Source organism: Talpa occidentalis, unplaced genomic scaffold (assembly GCF_014898055.3).
Source record: "Talpa occidentalis isolate TD23 unplaced genomic scaffold, MPIMG_talOcc4v2.1 talOcc4.15, whole genome shotgun sequence".
NCBI classification, from domain to species: domain Eukaryota; kingdom Metazoa; phylum Chordata; class Mammalia; order Eulipotyphla; family Talpidae; genus Talpa; species Talpa occidentalis.
Window position 1 is genome coordinate 1,918,249 of NW_023601543.1, and position 20,857 is coordinate 1,939,105.

Genomic DNA, 20,857 nt, shown 5'->3' on the forward strand with positions numbered 1-20,857 from the left:
CTCTAGCAAAGGTCACAAAGTCTTCTCCGTGGCTGATCATCGCCGGCGGCTCTCAGGCGGCCTCCCGCGGCGCTGGCGCAGTGGACAACGGTCGCCCTCCCTCCTCACCTCGCTGGCCGCCTGCCCTCCCGGCCCGCCTCCGCTTCCCACTCAGGGTCCTCGACACTCAGGCCTCGGGTCACGCTCACTGCCATGCTGGGCTTCTCCGGCCGAAGCTCGCGAGCGCCGTGCCTATGCCGACGCGCCCCGCTTTCGCCAGCTTGGCCCACGCCGCCCTCGCACCCGAGCGTCGGACACTCCGCGTGCCCAAACCCAACGCCCCATCTTGGCTCCAGAAAACTAAACGCAACAACGACAACAACAACGACCCAGCAAAACGAAACAAAGAGCAAGAACAAACCTAGGCCTGCCCGTGGCCTCCCCGTCGCAGCGAAGGCCGCCCTCCCGCTGCGAGCCCGCGCGTCTCTGCTCGGCTCCCCGGCCCGGCGGCGCCTGTTGTCCCGCAGAGCTGACGTCCACATCCATGTCCTTCCCGGGTCGGCACCACCCCGCTCCACCCGCCAGCCCCACCTCGCCTTCTCTCTGAGCTCCCCCCCCCCATTCCGTCCCGTTGCTGCGCCCCACTCCCACTGGCTTGCCCGGCGCTCCTGGCACATGCGAGGCATGGCGTGACCTGGCTTTGCATTCGTTGTCCCTTCACACCAGAGCACTCTGTTCGGACACGCACAGCCCGGTGCCACCTTCTCAGCGATGGCCCTTGCCCGGCCCCGACATTTCCAGTCCCACTGACCGCACTGTGCACACTGGGCTGCTGCAGTGCCACACGCGGGCCTCGCCGCAGCCTCCCCTGCCCGCCCGCCATCCGCTCTGGGTCCTGGTTGTCCCTTCACGCGCCCCGCCCTGCTCCGCTGAGCGCCCCCACCCTCACCACCACTCACCATGTCCCTGGCATCTCGGTCCTTCCACAAGCCCAGATAGCCCTCAGGTGAGCAGGTGGGAGTTTTCCCTTGGCCTCATGGGAAAGCATGTTCTCGTGTGTTACACGCCCCGCCAAGCTGCAGCAGGAACCCACTTTCCAGCCTGCAGCGCTGGGTTTACCTTGCACCACACAGAGGTGCACACGTGCTGCTTAGATTAAACTGCTGGTTAGGCGTGATCACTCACACCTGACGAAGGGCCTGCTCACAGCCACTCTGGTCCATGCATGCGAATGTAGCTGTGGAAATACAGCTGCTGTGTGAACTTGTTGTGTCCACTTCCAACATCAAGCTGAAGAGACAGAGATTTGAAGTACGAACAGCCCAGGACAGAGAAGTGGGCACGCACATGTGCACACATACACACATACACACACACACACAGCCCTAGACAAAAAAAAAGGTGCATGTTCTTGGCGCTCTAGAAAGTGAAATGCAAAGTGCAAGGGTTGTTTTGTTCCTGTGACTAATATTTCCCCTCCTCCTGCCTTTTCCGTGTTCCGCCACCCCACTCACCTGGGGATGACCCTGCATCTTCTCCAGCCACCTCGTCCACTCCATCTAGTGACTCATCACCTGCCAAGCCCCCCTCCCATGCTGCTCCCTGCTTCCCTCCACGGCTCACTTCTCATTCCAATCCCCACCACTCTTGTTCTGGGAGAAGGAGGCCGGAGTCTGTCCTCACCGACAGCTGCCTACCCCTGCCACAGGGGGCTTCTTGAGGGACAGCTCTGACATGCGCTGTCCCTGTTCAACACCACGCGTAGCTTCCCCTTTGCCTGTGAAGTCAAGCGCACCTGGCTGGGCGCTCAAGCCCCCCACGCTGGTTTTGTCTCCCACCGGATTGGCACTCTGTTTGCAACGCCCACCTTTGACTTTCCACTGACGCGGCCCTCTTACTGTTGTTGCAGGGTTCAAGTCCACGACGAACACAGGCCTGGAGGCCTCTGCTCCATCACTACCGAGCCCAAGAAGGCCCAGCTTCTGGGGGCACCAGGGCCACCTGGACTTTGGAACTCGCATTACTCATTTCTGAGACAGGCCCTCTCCTCCCTTGGACTGTGTGTGTGAGGGCCGAGGCCTGGCAGAGGCTTCGCTGTCTCTTCCCCATCAAGTGCCGGGTCTGGCACAGGCAAGCAGGCAGGAAAGTCATGCGCAGCGATTCCACTCCTGGGAATCTACCCAAAGGACACAGAAGCACTCATTCAAAGGGATGCCTGCAGTCCTGTCTTCACGGTAGCACTACTTACAATAGCCAAGGAACACTACTCAGCCATCAAAAAAGATAAACTCATGTCATTTGAGGTAACGTGGATGGGACTGGAAGGGATCATGTTCAGCGAAATAAATCAGAAGAAAAAAAAATATTGATGGTCTCCCTTACAGGAGGAACACAGTGGGACCAAACAAAGGGTCAGGAAAAAAGACAAAGTTTTCAGGCAGACCACAGATCTGAGGCAAACTGCAGGGGCGGGCGAGAGAGGGGGTTCAGAAGAGGGGAGGGAAGAGCGCAAGGGACTGTGGTGATGGTCACAGGTGATGGCGTAGTGGGACGTTTATTTATTTAGACCTGAGGGGAGAAATCAAATACTGTACAAAAATAAACAACGATGTGAGAAAATAAAATAAATTAAAAAAATAATAAAATAGAAAGAAAGGCAGCAGCGGCTGGTGGGGCAACTTCTCTGGCTCACAGGCCCAGGACCCTGCCTTTGCTTGCTCCCTGCTCTGCAGGAGCGCCCGAGGGCAGGAGTGGTGTGTGTGGGGGGAGGACAAAAATGCAGGACTCCTTGTTTTAGAAACAATTAAGAACTTCAAGAGAACCACAGCAAGCATGGACGCAAGCACACGGGGCCTACTGTGCACCCTGGAGTGGCTGCTCAGGACCCCCGAGACCTGAATCTGAGGGTAGCTCAGTCTTCTGTCTATCTTGTGCAGAGACCAAAAGAAGCCCAAGGCCCTCAGGGGTGTGGGATGCACACAGCAGCACGCAGGCCAGTCAGGAATATTGTCGCGTGCCTACTGTGCACCCCACTCATGTCAGTTTCCCAGATGTGGGGGAAATTGGACACTTCTTTGGCTTGGTTCGCTTTCCCTCACTGCGCTTACTCCAGCCGGGGTGGGGGTGTGCGGTGGGGGGGAGCCCTTCATAAATAAGCAAAGAATAGGCCTCCCCGGTGGCGCAGCGGTTGAGCGCTGGGTTGCGAAGCTGCCCGCAGCCTCTGCAGCGCTGGTTCGATCCCCGGCTGCTCCCCGGCCACCGGAGGAGGGTCCCACATGGCGCGCAGACTTCTCCTGCCGCCCGCTGCTCCCCTCAGCAGTGTACTTCTGTCCTTCTGCCTGCTCTGCTCCCCACTCTGGCTCTGGTGAATTCTCTCACCCTCCCGCGCTTCTGACTGTACCCAGTGCATGTATAAACAAAAAAACAAACAAACAAATAAATAAATAAAACATGCCTCTATAAAAAAAAAATAAGCAAAGAATAAACCTGTGCCCTAGGTAACAAAGCAGAGTGCCTGGGCAGGGGCTGGTGTGGGGGTGAGCCTGGCACAGGGAGCCTCTCCAGGGTGCCGGCACGTGGGCTGGGAGGCACATGGATCTTCTGGAGCAACAGGTGAAGGTGCTGCTAGTGTGTGGCAAGCCTCCATGATCCCCTCCCTCTGAAGAGAGTCTAGGCAAGAAAGCCCAAGTCCAGGGAGACCCAAGATGCGTAGAATCTGCCTCTGAGTGTGGGTGCTGACTGTCACACTGCGTCTCTGTTGGGGCACACCAGGAGCCAACTATGTGGAAAGATTGGCCCGTCAGTTACGGACAGGGAGTTTGCAGGGCTCATTTACCCCCATGGTCGCTGTCACACCCATCCCCAGGCAGGTGCTGGTGCAGGAGTAAACTGAGACCAAAAGTGGAGTGTGTTGGTGCCTCCATGGGGTGACAAGAAGTCCTGCAGTGGATATGTGGGCTTGGATGTGTGGCTAGCCCTCCTCCATGGCCAAGAATCTGGGAAAGGGGCCTGGGGAGTAGCACAGATCAGAGTTGGCTGGGGAGCCTTGGCCCCAGTCTCTCCTTCCCCTGTGCCAAGGAAGGTGCTCCGTTACCCAGCTGCCTTCAGGGGCAGAGCTCCAAGGTGTGCAGTGAGCAGGGCACCTCTGAGACCAGGAGCTGGGGGCAGCGATAGGGGGGCAACAGGTGGGGCTCGCAGGGGCCAGAGGCCACAGTCCACCACGCGGGCTGCGGGGGTCGCCAACGAGGCAGAAGTTCCCCACCCGCTCCGGCCCCAGTCCCTGCCCCGGCCAGTCTGGTCTTCATCTCCTTCCTGCCACTGCCGCGGGCTGCCAGTCTCCCGCCCTGGCCTGCGCGCAGCCCGCTCGCCTCCTCCTCCCCTGACCCCCGCCTCCCGCTGGCTGGTGGCGCCCCGGGGAGGCGCAGGGGGAGGGGGGCCGCGGGAACACGTCGTCGGAGATTTCCATCGGGGAAGGGGGCGGGGCCGGACGGGGGAAGGAGGCGGGCGAGCGGGGGGCGTGGACGTGGGAGCCACAAAACCCTCCCGCCGCGCCAGCTCAGCCAGACCGAGCGCTGCGACCTCGAGCAGGTGGTCGCCCCGGTCCCCATCACCATGCGGCCCAAAACTTGTCCTGATCCTGCTGGGGCTGGCCGTCCTCTTCCCGTCGGGGTGAGTCTCCCGCCCAGGACCCGGCGCCCCGGGAGCCCCGCGCCTACGTAGCCCCGATCACCTCGCGGGTCCTACATCCCCTCGACGCGCGGCGCCCTGGCCCCTGAAGGGGTTCGGGAGGCTGGGGGAGGGGGGAGAAGGAGGACCATGCCTGGCCGCTAGCGTCCCGGACTCCGGCTTTCTCCACCCCTGTGGCGGGGATCCAGCGCCCCTCACTTCCCGAACCTTCCGTGGGAAGACGCGTGCGGGGTCTGGATCCGGGCAGGCTGGCCCTTGTTGGGGGGGGGCGGCGAGCAGGGGCACTTGGGGCCGCGGCACCCCGAAAGGCACACGGGCTGGGAAAGCCGAACTGCGGCCAAGATGTTTGAGTGTCGCTCAGACCGCCCTCCCGTTCAAAAATCCATCTTTCCCCTAAGCGCCTGCTGGGTACCAGGCAGGGCGCCAGCAACTTTGCCTTCACTTGCTTCCCTTCCCGCCACTGCGCTCCGTGCCAGTCCCGGGCGCCAGCCCGCGTTCGGTCCCGGGGCTCCGGCCCCAGCTCCCCCGCACCCCCCCTCCGCGCCCCCTCGGCTGCCCTCCCCTGCGCCTTCATTCTCCCCTTCCGAGTCCCCGCGGGGTCTGGGGCAGACCAGGGCCCGGCCCTGGAACGTCCTCTTCAGCTGGTGCAGTAGGTCCGGGGTTTCTGTGGCCCCCTGAGCAGCCGCTTTCCCGCATACCCTCTGCCCCTGACGCCTGGCGGGGTAGCTTTCCCTTGCCGTTTCGGGCTTTTTACAGTGGCGCAGATTGTTTAGTATTTTGAGAAGTTTCCTGCTAGGTGCGAACTGTCACAAGTTACTGAGCTCGTCTCCTCTGGGAGCGTTCTCGAAGTTTCCATGGCTTGCTTATCTGTTTTGCGGGGACGGCTGCACCTCCCACCCCTGAAAGCCTTAACTGCTGAGGGAGGGGCTGTGTGCCTCCCCCGGCACAGGGCCTCGGGGCCTCGCCGGTGCCCTGAGGGGCGAGCTGTTGGGGGGGGTGGTTACCAGGGCTTGGTACTATTTCTAAGTGCGTGCTAGGAATTTCCAGTCATCACCTCCCTCCAGATGTGATCAGGACTGGTCGGAAAAGCTTACCTGGTGACTAGCTAGGGCAAAGCAGGGTTGGGGGGAAGGGAGGGGGAGCTGAGAGGAAAACAGCCAGGAACAGGGGCTATTGATATGGAATTCAGCCTTCCAGCCTGGGGAAGGGCTGCAGTTCCTGCTTCTCTGGCCTTGAGGCCACTGGCTGGGGAGGCACTGCAGGGTGTGCCTGAGGGTGCCACACAGGGCACTACACCTCTCTCTGGTCCAGGCTCAGCCTCAGATATCTGGGCACAGCCCTTCCCCCACCGGGGCCTCAGTTTGTGAAAAGTAGGGTTGATGTGGCAGGGAGCAATCCAGCTGCCCTTCTCTTGTTCCCTTCCCTCCCCCCAGCCAGTTGAAGGACCATTCTGGCTGGGGGGGCAGGATGAGGCTGTTTGGCGACTGTTCGGGTTGTGTTATTTTTACTGACCAAAGCTAATTGTAAAATGATGGCAACCTGAGGGCCCTCTGCCGCCATTTTCACTGCAGATAGTCTGAGGGGTGGGGGAGCATCCATGGTCTCCAGGGCTTTTTCCTTTGCCTCTTCAACCTTGGGGTTCTTGCTGTTGGCTCCAGACATCTGGGAAGGGCTGCTACAGATGTTTGGGTGGTCTTGACTGGCAGTGTCAGTCCTGAATCTGCCATGTTCCTGGCCAAGTGGCTCACTTTGCAGGGTACCAGCTGGGGTTCTTCCTCCGCCCCCCCCCCACCCCCGCAGCGCTGGCTGGCATTGTTATTCAGGGGTGGGGTGAGGTGGGGGTGTCTCAGATGACATCTCAGGATGTGGTATTTGAAAATAGAAACTACCTTTCCCATGTCCAGTTCTCTCCTTGCCTACAGCGGGAATTAGCCACTTCAGACATGAGAAATGGCATAGGCTTGGCACATCTGTATGCCAGTTAAGCAATTCTTAGTGCTTGGAATACTGCGGGAAGTGCATTTAGCTGCTCCAGTTGGCCCTGCCTTGGTCTGCAGCACAGAAGCCATGTCTATTCTCCTGCCCTGTTAACCCCTTAGTTTAGGAAGCAGGGGACCTGGTGGGTTTAAAAACTATGATCCTTTTCAAAGTGTAACATGACGGTAGTAGAGAGATCACGAATGAATAGCTCAGGTCTCCAGCCCAGGTCTCAGGTCTCCAGCCCCTAGGCCCGGAAATAGAACATTGCCATTGCTGTGCCCTCCCGACTCCCCAGCCAACCCCCTCACCCCATGCCCCTCCCCAGAGAAAAGTATCCTCCTGCCTTCCAGCATCCCAAATTAATTTTAATGATGGCTTTTAAAAAGGCTTTTAATTTTATTTTTTCAAAGATAAATAAATCGAGGGGCCAACAGAGTGAATCCCCAGGTCCCCATTACTAGCCCGTTAATTACGACTCATGGCCCTTCTTGTTTTCTCTTGCCCCCACCCACTCTCCATTTCCAGCTTAAATCATTTGAAAGCAAATCTCAGTCATCACAGTGTTTCCCACGTACTGATTTTAGGATGTGTTTCTAGTCAGAAGGACTCCGAAAGCGTAATAAAATACCACCACTATGCCAGATGTCTTCATGCCGAAGAGACTACCCGGGTTCAGGCCTCCCCACTTTTGTGTCAGGGTGTGTGTTGGCTTCATTGGGCTACAGCCTGCCTTTCCAAATCAGTGGCCACATAAGGTCCGTCTGTTAGCAGGTCTTATCAGCCTTTTCCTTTTTAAAACACTTTATAGAATGAGCACATATAGAGGAATCAGCTCAACTCATACGTGCATACCTGATGAGTTGTCTCAAAGTGACCACACCCGTCTGGGGACACCCACCGCAGAAGCCCCATGCCCTCTTCCTTACTGCCGCCAAGTACAGGTGGCACCACCCTAGCTTCTAAGCCCATCGCAGAGCTCCCTGCATTGGCAGATGGCCTTTAAGTGTTTTGCTCAATTTAATTCTTTCTTTGGTGGCGTGCATGGCTGGGGCAGGTGGCTTGGGCCCTGCCAGCCCTCTGTTTTTTGGATGAGTGTCTCTGGGCACGCACCTGCCTTTTCTCACTGCTTACAGGTCCCCCAACCGAGACTCCGCGCGGTCAGTGTCACAGAGGCCAAGCAGTGCTGAAGATTCCCACAGCGTTCAGCCCCCTCAGAGAGGCTGCTCTGCTTTCCCAGCATTCATCAGGGGCCCCGCACTGCTGGCCAGCAGACTGGAGGCCAGGGCTGGGGGGTGCTGCTGATTGGACAGAACACAAGCACCAGCACCCTCTCCCTTCCTTTTACATGGTTGTAAACATAACCGACTTGGTCATTTCCATGACTTTTTAAAATAAGGAATTTCCATGAAAGAGGGGTGGCGGTAGAGTTCCCAACAAGCAGCATGATTTAGAGGCGCATAATGAGTTTCCTCTGTTGCCGGCTCTCTTTATCCCCTGGGGTGCCCCTCCCAGGAGGCAGCAGCTGGGACCTTCCCTGTCGAACCCCAGTGAACTGAGCTGCCGTTTTTGGTTCCTGTGCTCTAGGATCAAAGGACCCCATGTTGAGGGGGAGAAAGAATCCCCTGCCCCTGATGACCACGTCTACGGCCCTCAGCTCCCGGGTCCCGTAAAGCTCCCGCCCGAGGACAGCGAGACCACCGCGGTGGGTCTCCCCAACACAGACAGCCAAATGCCATCGGCCAGTGAAGTCCTGGACTCGATACTGCGCAACTACGACCACAGGCTGCGCCCTGGCATCGGCGGTGAGTAGCGGGGCATGGCCCTGGAGGGGAGGGGGCCGCGGCCCGGGGGCAGGGCAGGTGGGCGAGAGCCTCTGGTCGGGTAGGGGATAGCAATGCTCCTCTCAGCGATGCTGTTGACTTTGGTCTAGACGCTGCCCTTCTCTCACCTTCAGTTTCTCCAACTACAGAATGAGATGCCTGGTGAGGGCCTTGCCCCTCGAGGCGTGAACTGGCTCTTACCGTGAGAGAACACAGAGAAAGCAGCACTGAGTGTTAAAACCTTCCCTGTCCCCCCGTCCCTTGCCCCATGTCCCTTTGAGACTCTCACGCCCTGCCACGTCTGTGTCCTTTACAGAAAGGCCCACTGTGGTCTCCGTCAGGCTCTCCGTCAACACCCTCGGGCCCATCTCTATCATGGACATGGTGAGTACTGAGCTTCGCTTGCTGCAGCTCTTCGCCCGGGCGCCGAGCTGTGGGCTGTTCCCGTTCTTGCTTTTCTGAAAGTTGTGTGTGTCCAGGGCAAGAGTTTGGGCGGCGGGGGCGGGGGAGGATTTGAATCACCTGACGTGAGGAGGGAGCTGACGTGAGAAGGTAAGTCCTTGCTGCCTGAAGAAGACCTCCAGAGTCGCGGCCTGGTCTTCCGGCCCGTCATTCAAAATAAAAATAATAAAGTGACTTTCAACACCAGGTGCAATGGCTCTTTTCTTCTCATACCGATTTCTGTGGGCTTAGGGCTCGAGTTACCACACTCCCTCAAGAGTGCGTCTCTCATTTCCTGGCTTCTTTCTCTCCTCGGCCACTGCTGTCTGAGTGTCAAAACTGTCTCCCCTTGGCCTTCGTTACTTCCCACCAGAAATATGCCAGTACGCAAAGGCCTAGCTGTCCCGATCCCAGCAGCTGTGAGCTTCCTGCAGTCCGGAGCCTGCTTAAGGTTTCAAGTTCCGTCCCACACCCCAGCAGTAAGGCCCTCTGTGACTGGAGACACGGAGTGCTCTGTTTTTCTCTCTTTGCACCCCTTTCAGGATCACATGTTCTAGTCACAGTAGAGCCTGGGGGTTCCCAGTCCACCTTACACCACTGAGCTGTTGTTGCAGTTCTTTCCTGTTTGAGATGCTATTGCTTTAATTTTCTACTTGTCATAAAACCTTATCCTTCAGGGTCTCACACAGATGACATCTCTTCTATGGCATCTTCCCTGACCTCCACAGCTATTAATTGTTTCCTTCTGACTCACACCACAGTCGTGTCTTTGACACGCGGATCTTTCTAGCTTATACACAGTTGTTTACCTGAGCGGCCCTACCTCACCACATTGTAATTATGTGCTCTGTGTCTGTTGTTCTCTCAACTGTGGGCTCCTTGATGTCAAAGATTCAGTATATGTTAGCTGAGCAAATGAATTATGAAAGCTGTTGTGCAAAAGTCACTATCATCTGCAGAGCCTGCTAATGAGGACGCCTGGGTGGCCAGCCCTTCACAGCCATAAAAATGGCCTGGCCTGGGCCCAAGCAGTTTTTGCACAGCCACTGGTACCCAACAAGCACCACACAACAGGGCGAGCTCAGAATCTAGGCACCGAGGTGAGACTTGCAAACAGATACTCAAAGACAAGTAAGCATTCATGGAAGATCAAGTGTCTACATAGAGTGAGTGGAAAGAGGAGGTGCCCCCAGGGTGCTTTGTTTGGCTCCCTAGGCCCCAGCATAGGTATACTTCTGTGTTGCCCTCAGGACACTGTTGAAACAACAAATAGGCACTGATTAGCTCATTGTGAATTCAGGTGTGGCTTAGTTGGGCCCTCTGTTTCAGGGTCTCTCACAAGGTTGCAGTTCAAGTATCCAACTGGGGCTCAGGTCTCATTCCAAGACTCCACTGAGGGAGGATCCACTTACAAGCTCTGACGTGGTTGTCAGCAGAATTCATTTCCTGAGCTGTTGTCTGGAGACCTCCCATCATCAGCCGTGTGGGCCCCTTCACAGGGCAACTCACGACATGGCTGCTGGCTCCTCTCACAGTGAGAGAGAGCGAGCATTAGAAAAGGTGCTCAAGATGGAAGCCATAAGTTCTGTGATCTGATTTTGGGCATAGTGCAAGCCATCTCTTCGCTTCTATGATAGTCTGTTCATTAGAAGCAAGTCATTAGGTCAAGTGTGGGTGAACACCAGCAGGTGAAGACCAGTGGAGGCCATTTTAGATTCTACCTACCACACATTGTTCTCCTCTAACTCCTAGAATGGAATGTTGGGAAATGGGAGGACATGTGTGAGAGCAGACAGCTCTTTTTGAGTTTCTGTTAACATTCTAAGGTTATTTTCCCGATGCCAGATTGACTTTTTGCTCTTACCGATGTGCTTACCTCTAAGTGAGTATGAACTTAACGAGCTGTTTGGTTATGACTATGTAAACTAAGAAGCACTAGTTTCCGAGAAAGAGCCAGAGGCTGAGGTCTTAAAGGGAAATGCACCCTTCAGGCCGTCGGTGTGGAGATGCAGAAAGTGAGCTGGAGTAGCGGGCAATTCTTTGCTACAATCTCTTTGCTATTTGCATAAGGTATAATTTGGGAAACTGTTTTCTATCATCTGCCAGAACCCTGTGGCAGCAGACAAGTAGCAGCATGGAGCCGACTGTCTTCTCTCCTTGCTTGACCAGTCGCGCTTGGTCCTCATCTGTGTGCTTTTCTGTCCTGCCCACCAGGAATACAGCATCGACATCACCTTCTACCAGACCTGGTACGACGAGCGCCTCCGTTACAACAGCAGCTTGGAGAGCTTGGTGCTTTCCGGCAACTTGGTGAGCCAGCTGTGGATCCCAGACACCTTCTTCAGGAACTCGAAGCGCGTCTACGAGCAGCTGTTCTCCGAGCCGAGCCAGATGGTCCGCATCCACAGGGACGGCAAGGTCTTGTACACAATCAGGTAGGTCAGGTCCCTGCAGTCTTATCTCTTGGGACTCGCCCTCCCCTTCTGAGAGCTGTCACCTAAGACCCAGGGGCTGAGGCCTCATCCTGAGTGATAGTTCCAGGCCCCTCCATCCTTCCTAGACTGTGAGCTCAACCCCCTCCCCTATAGACTAGGGCCTCAGAATAAAAAGACACTGCTGAGGGCCACACACCAGGTTCATGGCAGAGCAGGACTGGCGCCCGGACACTTGGCTTCCGACCAGAGCGCCCCCCCCCCCGCTCCCCCGCCCGGGATGCGCTGGTATGACTGCATTGCCCGGACAATTCCATCCCAAGCGGACACTGGATGTTAAGACACGTCCACGGTGGTGGAATTGTCCAGGCGGAGTAGCAACACTGCGGTTGGACAGGTGCTAAGAGCAGGCTGGCTGCTCGAATGCCTGATGGGGAAGTTTGGGTAGTGGGGGGCGCTGGTGGGAGAGGGGAGGGGTTGTGCTGGGCAAGAAGCAAGCCCGTCTGAGTCAGCCTGTCCCTTCACTGACGGTGGAGACCAGGCTCTGGACCCTCCTGGCGGTTGTTCTCCTTTGTCTCTCCTCTGAGCTCTTTGTCACACCTCCCACCGCTGCCGCTCCTCGGTCGTGGGCTCCAGGCCTCAGTGCTGGGACCGGCCTAATGAGGCTCCTCTCTCCCTTCCAGGATGGGCATTGATGCTGGGTGTGCACTGCACATGTTCAAATACCCGCTGGACTCTCACACTTGCCCTCTGTCTTTCTCTAGCTGTGAGTACCTTCTTAGGTTTCTGGGGCCCCAGAGTCACTCTGGACCCCTTCTTTTTCTCATCCTTGCGCTTTGCATTTCTCTGCCTCTGCTTTTCTCCTGAGATGGCTTTGAGCTCGCCCAGAGCCTGCTACTCATTCTCATCTCCTTCCTGCTGACAGTGCCGGCTCCTCCCGCCCCCTTCCACCCCACCTCGAGTCAGTCACCTGCCTCTGAGTATATCTCAAGCGTGTCCCCCCCGCCTCGGCTTAGATCTTTGTCATCTTGCACCACTGCCTTCAGTGATGCCTTTGAAACAGAACCTGTCCAGAGCTAGCTACATCGACTCCGCCAAGCTCTGTCCCCCAAGCAAGCGTGTGGTTTCTGTGTTCCCATCTGCTTCACTGCAAGGAGCCATTGCCCGCTCAGTTTCTCAAGCCAAGAACGTTGGTGCTGCTTTTCCCTTCACCTCCCGACATGTAATCGCCCGATGCATACTGTTGTGGTTCCTTCCCGAGCCCCTGCTGATCCTGCTGTTCCCTGCGCTCTCACAGCCCCAGCTTTGACTCCTGCCTTCATTCCATCGCACCCGGAGGACTGTGCTGGCCTCCCTCCCTGGTTTCCCGCCAACGGACTAGTCTTGTCATGACTAGCGAGGCCCGGCTGAGGCATTAGCTGAGGCATTAGCTGAGCTAGGTCACTTCGTAGTCTCCAGTCCCTTCTGCACACTCATAGAGCGATTCTAGATTCCTCAGACTGACCCTCACGGTCCTTCACAAGCGGCCCTCGCTAGCCCATCCTGCACACCTCGTGCGGCCTCTGGGAGCCGGCCCTCCTGGACAACCCCTCACGGCAGGCAGTCCTGCCCGTGCAGAGAGTGCCCGGCCCTCCGCTTCCACCTCATCCACATGGAGAACATTTATTCCACTTTTAAGACTTAGGGAGAAGGCCACCTGCTCTATGAAGCCTTCCTGAGGGTGTCCCCAAGAGCTGTCCACCCTGTTTCCCCACCATCCCTTAGGCAGAGACTTCGCAGAGCACTTCCAAAAGCTACAGGTGTGCACTTACGGGCTCACTGGGGAAGCCTGAAGGCTGGCGGGCAGGGCTCCTGCCTCGCTCGCCTCGAGTTCCCAGCCCAGGGCCAGGCATCGACGAGGAAAGTGCTCGGTAAGGCACTTGCTGACCAGACTTCGGCCGTGAGATGAGGGAGGCCGAGGCCCGCAGCCGGCGAGGCCAGAGGCAGGGCCCACGGCTTTGCTCGTGTCCCTGCTGGGGGGCCCCCGGCTGGGCCTCGCGCTGTCGCCTGACCCCCGGCGTTGCGTTGCAGTCTCCTACCCCCAGGACGAGATGATCTATAAGTGGGAAGATTTCGAGCTGGAAATCAATGAGGAGAATTCCTGGAAGCTGTTCCAGTTCGAGTTCACAGGTGTGAGCAACAAGTCCGAGACCCTCACCACCATCTCTGGTAAGCGCGCCTCAGACGCAGGGCTGCGGCGGGCTCGCGGGGGTGGGTGGGGGGGTGGGGGGGGTGGCTGCGACGGCAGCCGTGCACACGGCTGCCGTAGACCCGTCCACGCAAGTAGCGTGGCTCGTGGCTCCCGTCTTGTGGATGCTGAGCACTTACAACTGTTTGCAGAGGAAACTGAGACTTCGTAACCATGCCTCAGTCTTGTCTGCAAAGAAGTAAGTGCTTTGCCAAGCCCCCGAGAGGGCAGGTGAGCCCGTCGGGCTTGACCGCCGTCGAAGCTGGCGGCTCACTCTGTCGCGCAGACCTTCCCTTACAACGTGTGGAGCCCAGCTGTCCTGCTGTGGGGGGCGCTTTGGGGGATGGGGCTCATGTGAGTTCTCCCCAGAACCACTCTGGGCTGTGGAGTGGGAAGCCAAGTCTGCGATTGGAGGCTAGCGTTCAGTGTCAGCCCGGTGACGGTGGGGCTGTGGAGACAGCCCCTGTGGCTGCTGCGTCTGCATAGCCACGTCGATTTTAAAGCGCAGGCTCCCGAAAGGCTTCATGATGGACTCCACAGAGACGCGGTGACCGTCGGGTTCCTGACCTTGCCCTGCCAAGAGCTAGAAGGGACAGTCTTGGGTTTCTTAGTAGCTTCCGACTTGGTATGAGCACCCGTGCTTGTGTTCCCAGGTGATCTGAGTGACGAGCCAAGGGATCTCCCCGGGGCTGCTCCCAGGGGAGCCCCGAACACCCTCTTCACACGCACTGACCAGGTCAACTCCAGAATGCGCATGGAGCCGGCCTCCCAACCAGGCGTTGGCCATGGGAGACGACTCCCTTTGCTTCTGGGTGGCTGGGCAGGGACTCCGCTTTAGCGTCACCCGTTGAGTTGGTCACGGCCAAGGGTGGCTCGTGCTTAGAGGCTGGAGCTTTGCTCGCACTGTGCCAGGTGGGGGCAGGGGCTGCTTGCTGAACCCTTTCCTTTTTCTCGGGGGCTTGGAGCTAGCGGTTCTGCTACCTTTGACCTGGGGTCCTTGCTCTTCGGGTCCTTGCTCTTCTGCCAGCTAACCTGGGCCTACCTCTTGCCCCTTTGCACTTCAGTTTCCCCAGACAGGTGGGGACCCATCATCAAAGGCGGCAGAGGAGACAAGGCCCAGGGGCTTTCAAGTCACTAGTGGTTCCGTTTAGTAGCTGGTTGCATATTGATTCAAAATGGCGCCCTAGTGACTACAAAGCCCCAGAGCCAGCATCAGCACCGAGTGAGGACAGTGGTAAGCACCAGCCCCGGGGGAGAGCGAACCTGTTTCTCTCCTGCCGGCTGCTAGTCGATCTCGACTTGTGGTTTCTCAGCTTTGACCGTGACCTTCGGGATTGGTCTCAGGCTCTTCCAGTAGGCGCTGGGCATTTCCCTGCATCTGGAATAGACTTGAAGACTCAGCTCCTGAGGGCTCAGAATGCAGGGGCAGCTTGCTACTCTGGCATCGTGGGCCTTAAAACCAAGAACTTCTGCTTCAGGAGGTGCTTGGGAAGCCTGGCCTTGCCCCCACAAGTGAGCCTTCACTGGGAGCTGCTGAGCCTCTGACAGAATCTTATCCATGATCAGGAGTTCACGTTCTTGCAAGGGCTTTCTTCCTTCTTCAGACATCAGGATTCTCCCCATTCACCTGGAATTCCAGTCTCTAGCGCTCCTGCCCATTAGGCGTTTTCCCCACAACCGCTCAAGCTCCCGGCAAGTCCCGGCGCTCTTCCACAGGGCAAGGTCATAGGACTGGAGTGATGTTCTCTTATGGGCCGCCGACCCAAGTATCGTTTCCTTCCCTTGTTTTCCACAGCTTTCGGTCCCCTCGCTTCTCGTGCCAGTCCTCTGGACACGCCTTTCTAACGCGCGCCTGCTGAGGCAGGCGAGGGCACAAAGAAGCATCCTTAGCTCTCTTTCCGCTTTGGCTCTTCAGCCCCAGATGCCCTCCTCCCCCTTAACCATTCTGCTCCACTCCTCAGGAATAGGAGAGTATGTGTTAGCATCCTTTCTCTCGGCCGTCAGAGACAAATTTCCATCTCTTGACAAATGAAGGATCTTCTTTGGCTGGAATAAATAGAGTAAAAATAGAAAAGGCCGATAGGATCATCAGTATTCTTGCCACAGGAATATATAAACTCAGCAGCAACTTGATAAGTACATTCTGGCCAGTAGACAAGGGTGAGTGGTCCCCGCACCAGTCGTACAGGAAGAGTTTTAGCCCCAGAGCTACTTTGGACACAGGTATTCCGGTGATCTCGGGCTACTTCCTTACATTTGTGCCAGAAGATTCTGAGAAGTCTTGCCCCTTGAGTGTCACTGCTGCCAAGGTGAGTAGGAAAGACTGCTCTTGTCATTCTGCTCTAACGTACCCAGATCTGCTGGGCAGGTGATCTACCCGAAATAGGAGGACACGAGGATAGGTGGGTATCTGGCCTGCTTTACCATGCTGTTGCCAGGCAGCAGCAAGTCACTGCCACCACTGGGTTCCAGGCTGGACTTGGATGGGCAGGAGTCAAGTGCAGGGGTCACATGAGCCGTGCCCCACAGGCATCTAGAAACCCCCCAGAACACCCAGAGTCCTCACGAGTGTGGCGCAGAGTGTTTGCGGTACGTGTGTCCGGGAGTCAGGCAGCATGAAGGTGCAGCAGAAAATGCCAGGGCGAGGTGAAGGTTCTCATCAGGTGCGGTAGCAGCCATCCGTCTAGGGTGAGGGCCAAGGTCAAGGACATGATACTCAAATGAATGTGAAGACCTCAGTCCGCCTTGTGGATGTATACTCTGCATATCTGACATCTAGAGGGCTGACTGAAATTTTCACTTTCAGCTAATTCTTCTTTTTCCCCAAACACTTGATTTGGGCTAGGGTTGCAGAGAGAGGGGAAGTCCAGGGTTTGAATATCGGTATAAACAGGGAAGCTCTCTCAGGAAGTTCGAGAGGAGATGTGAGGTGAATCTGAGATGAGATGTGAGGTGAGCTGAGGGTAAGATGTCAGCTGGAGCCAGGTCACAGCAGGCCTCCTGTGTCAGCTCACAGAGACCCATAGATGGGCTGCTATGGCTGCTTGTGGAGTGGGGAGTGGCTGTTGATGGACCAGTGCACACTGAGGCAATTCACCAGCGTTGTGAACATAGGGGAAGGAGGCCAAAGAGATTCTGTGCCCTGCTCCTCCCTTGACCACAGTATAGGTCCCCTGGGCTGTCTTCCCTGTGCGTGTGTGGTTGGGGCGGCGATGCAGACCAGATAGTGCACCTTGATGGACCTGAAAGCCTCAGTCAGCCGTCTGGACATTAGCTACGTGGTCCTGATAGCTAGAGGGCTAACTGATTTTTTCACTTTTATATGACTCCTTTGCCACAAGACGGACATGGGCTGCGCGACTATGAAATGAGAAAGAAGCCATCAGGGGCCTGGCCCTAGCTTAGGTCTCACACGGCCTTACGCTTGGCAGTGAGCGCCACCTCTGGCTTCTCGCCATCCTCCATGTTCTCGCCATCCCCCGCTGTGGTGGGGACCCTATGAGCCAAACTGTGGGGAGTGGAGACCCTCACGGACGCCGTCAGGCAGTGCTTCTTGTGTGTGTCTTCCAGGTGACTACATAGTCCTGACGCTGTTCTTCAACGTGACCCGGCGGTTTGGCTTTGTGGCCTTCCAGAACTATGTTCCTTCTTCTGTGACCACCATGCTCTCCTGGGTGTCCTTTTGGATCAAGAAGGACTCTGCTCCTGCCCGCACCTCTCTTGGTAAGTGGGTTGGGGGCCACCGCAGGGCGCGTGGCTGCCTGTCCTCACGGCGATGCCCTGGGCTCTCGGTCGCTGACCCCCGCCCTCCCCTGTCCCCACAGGGATCACCTCTGTCCTCACCATGACCACCTTGGGCTCCTTCACCCGGAAGCATTTCCCCCGCGTCTCTTACATCACTGCCTTGGATTTCTACATTGCCGTCTGCTTCGTCTTCTGCTTCTGCGCGCTGATGGAGTTTGCTGTGCTCAACTTCCTGACCTACAACCAGACGCGGTCCCGCCGTGCGCCGAAGCTCCGCCATGTACGAGCTGGGTCTGCAGCGGCGGCCAGGCCTAGCCGGAGGGAGGCCCGGGCCTCACGGCGCGTGGGTAGCTGGCTTGCCGAGCCGCAGGGGCAAGTGGGGGGGTGTCGGATCAATCCACTCCCCCACGTGAGGTGGGGGGAACGGGGGCCAGGAAGCTGTGCGCCAGGGACAGACTCTCCAGACAATGCTGAGACGGCACTTGGGCTCGGCCCCTCTGGTGCTTTCTCTCACCTCATCCCTGGTCTGCTTTGTAGTCTCGCAGCCTCACCCGCGCCCGCGCCGCCAGACGTGCCCACACCCGTGCCCTGCAGCAGGAAGCCTTTGTGTGCCAGGTGGAAGAGGCTGAGGAAGAGGAGGAGCAGGAGCTGCAGCTGGAGCACCTGGCCTGCCCAGCCCAGCAGTCGCTGAGCCTGGGGAGCACCCGGCGCACTGGCGGCTGCTGCAAGTGGTACCATAAGTACCTGTGCATGGTCCCCTGCTGCCAGGGTGGCCTGTGGCAGAAGGGCCGCCTGTACATCCATGTGTACCGCCTGGACAACTACTCGCGTGTGCTTTTCCCCGTGACCTTCTTCTTCTTCAATGTGCTCTACTGGCTCGTCTGCCTTAACTTGTAGGTGCCGGCGGGCACCCTGTGGGGCAGCCTCCCAGTTCCCCGGGGAAAGCCCCATGCCCTTTGCTAAGGGAGTTGAGGGAAAGCAGCAGCAGGAGGAGCAGTTACAGGGTCTCTCCCTCCCCGCAGCCCCATCCCAACCTGCAGAGAACGTTCTCTGCCAGCCCTCTCCCCTGCCCAGCCTATCCCGAGTCTCCTTGGCAGCTCGTTGCCAAGGCCATCGGCCCACTCCTGTTCTTCAAGGGGCATTTATGATGCTCAGGCCCTGAAGCCCCTGGCCGTCGGTGCGTGTGCGCACGTGGGAGCAGGTGGGCTACCTCCCAGCAGTGCCGACACCCACTGCCTTTTCCAGGAACCCAGTACTGCTCTCGTGGTGCTCCCGGCCCAGTTCTGGCTCCAGCCTCAAAGTTCGCAGACCAGCTGCCTGCCTGTTATGCCGCCACCTTACGGTGCTGGGCAGCAGTGTGGGGGAGGGGCTGTCCTCCAGTCAGATGATTATATTCTTGGTTCTATCTCCCTGCCCGCCCTCCCACAGCAGATAGGCAGCCGCTGGCGTTATCCCTTTAGGCGCAGGGAGCCAGCAATTGAAGGTCTTTGGGATGTGTCCCTCCCTCTGCTGCTGAGACACCTTCCTCTCTCCACCCAGCCTCTCCATCCGCACCACCTGTCCAGTGCCATACATCCAGCGGGTATCTATTTTTGTGTGTGATAACAGTAATGACCCCTGCTTTGTATGCCACCTTCACCTTCCTCCTTGACCCCCGTGACTCTTTCTGTAACTTCCCCAGTGACTTTCCCGCCCTGACCCAGGTGCTAGGCCATGTGGCTTCCCAGGGCCAAGGACGTAAGGGGACTCTGGTTTGCAGCTGGCATGCCTGCATTGAGCAGTGCCCAGCTAAGGCCCAGCATGAGAGCTTCGCTGCTGCCTTGGCCCTGGGGCCCATGAGCCGGTCCACTCCTCCCCGGGGCACTCGCACAACCACAGTCAATCAATTGAATTCCCTTAAATTTGTATAGCGCTTTACCTTTTGCAAAGCACCTTTTGACAAATCATTTCTATTTTGAGCCTCGTAGCCCTGTGATATACTCAGGGCAGGATTCTTAGCCCCACTTCGCAGATGAGAACCCAGAGGCACAGATTTCTATGGGACCATTGATCTTACTGGAAACTACCCAAGAACCCACTGTCGCCTTGTAGATCATAGGACAGGGCAGCTCTGTTGATGATGACTTGATTCTTTGGTCTCTGCTGACACCCCAGTACGCCACCCGAAGTGGCAGCCTGTCTGCCCTCGCCTGCTCAGTTCCTAGGCCTCAGGCCTCAGACTGCCCCCAAGACCGAAACTCTCCTGGCCCTGGCACCCCAGTGAGTGAATTTGGACACGCCCCAATGCTTGTATATGCTGAATGAAATCTGTGTCTGTATTTTATCGGGGGTGGGTGGGTGGGATCCATCTGCTTTTTGTCACCATCATGTGAAAAGGGGAAATCTATCAATAAATATATCAGCAAAGTACAAAGTGCAGCTGTTTTCTCTGCGATCAAGTCTGCGCAGCTCAGCTTTAAAGCCTCCATTGACCCAGACCTCGGTTGCCCTCTCCCACCTGTGACTCCCAGCCCCACCAGCCGCACCGGGAGGCCCTAAGGTCCCTCTTCTGCCCCCCTCTCCAGGGGAGCTGCGGGGAAGAGCATGACCATGTGGCGGCCGCCTCTTGTGCCCTATGCCCCTGTTCCGCTCCTTGTTCCTCTAGTCCCCATCATTCTTACCCCTACCTGGACGCCTAGAACATGGCTGGAGACCGTCAGAAACCACCCCCCTCGCCCCCACCATGTAGAGACTGAGCCGCTGCAACACAGAGAGATGTGCCCCCACGGCAGGTCACATACCATTGCTGTAGGCCACAGTAGTGGAGTGAGCAGAGACCCCAAACCCCCCACGACCCTGTGTTGGTTGGGAGCAACCCTGGAGATTCTTCACTTCATTTGTCATCGATGACATGGGCTCTAAGGGAACTCGATCACATGAGCCACAAGGAGACAAAAACGGTAGCGATTTTGCCATAAAGTTTTGAAGAGTTGCCCTAACACTTTCCCTATTAGAAACGCATGTTGCTTTACTGTATTTTCTGATGTCCTAACCCACGGTGGACTACACAAAGCAACTGTGGACAGGGAAAATCATTCCTCACTTGGGTCAGGGGATGCAGGAAAAAGAAAAGGGAGCCGGGCCCTGAGCGCGGGCGCTGCGGGCATGTCATGTGCGCCCCGGGCGAGCGCTCAGATGGAAACGCATCTTGAAACAAGTAGTGCTAGCCGGGCTCCTGAGGCACGCTGCAGCAACGCTAGGAACAAACAACATTCTCACCATTTGTAAATGTTATAAAGCTCATGCGAACAGTTCTGTAAAAATGAAGTCGCTGAAACCATAACTAGGCACATAATATCTAAACAAGAAAATCAATAAAGAAAAAACCCGCAAACTACAATGTGTGGGATGCGGCCGGCAGGGCGCTGGGAGAGAGAGTCATAATTGAAGTGTTTCCACTGCTAAACACAATGGAAGAGACATGACTTACACTCTGCAATCTAGAAGTTGGGAAATAGGGTAAAATACATTACACCGTCAAAAAGTGTTGTGGAGAGGGAAATTTTACA

At 57.0% G+C, this 20,857-nt stretch overlaps 1 protein-coding gene across 1 annotated transcript; it reads left to right on the plus strand.

The window, feature by feature from the left end:
• The first annotated feature begins 233 nt into the window (after window positions 1-233).
• Window positions 234-19,615, plus strand: GABRE (gamma-aminobutyric acid type A receptor subunit epsilon). The gene is made up of 10 exons (XM_037512782.2): window positions 234-388; window positions 4,534-4,647; window positions 8,230-8,447; window positions 8,782-8,849; window positions 11,121-11,341; window positions 12,022-12,104; window positions 13,409-13,546; window positions 17,136-17,288; window positions 17,390-17,613; window positions 17,847-19,615. The coding sequence occupies exons 1-10, from the start codon at window positions 234-236 to the stop codon at window positions 18,204-18,206; spliced, it is 1,734 nt and encodes a 577-aa protein (XP_037368679.1). The 3' UTR covers window positions 18,207-19,615.
• Window positions 19,616-20,857: the final 1,242 nt, after the last annotated feature.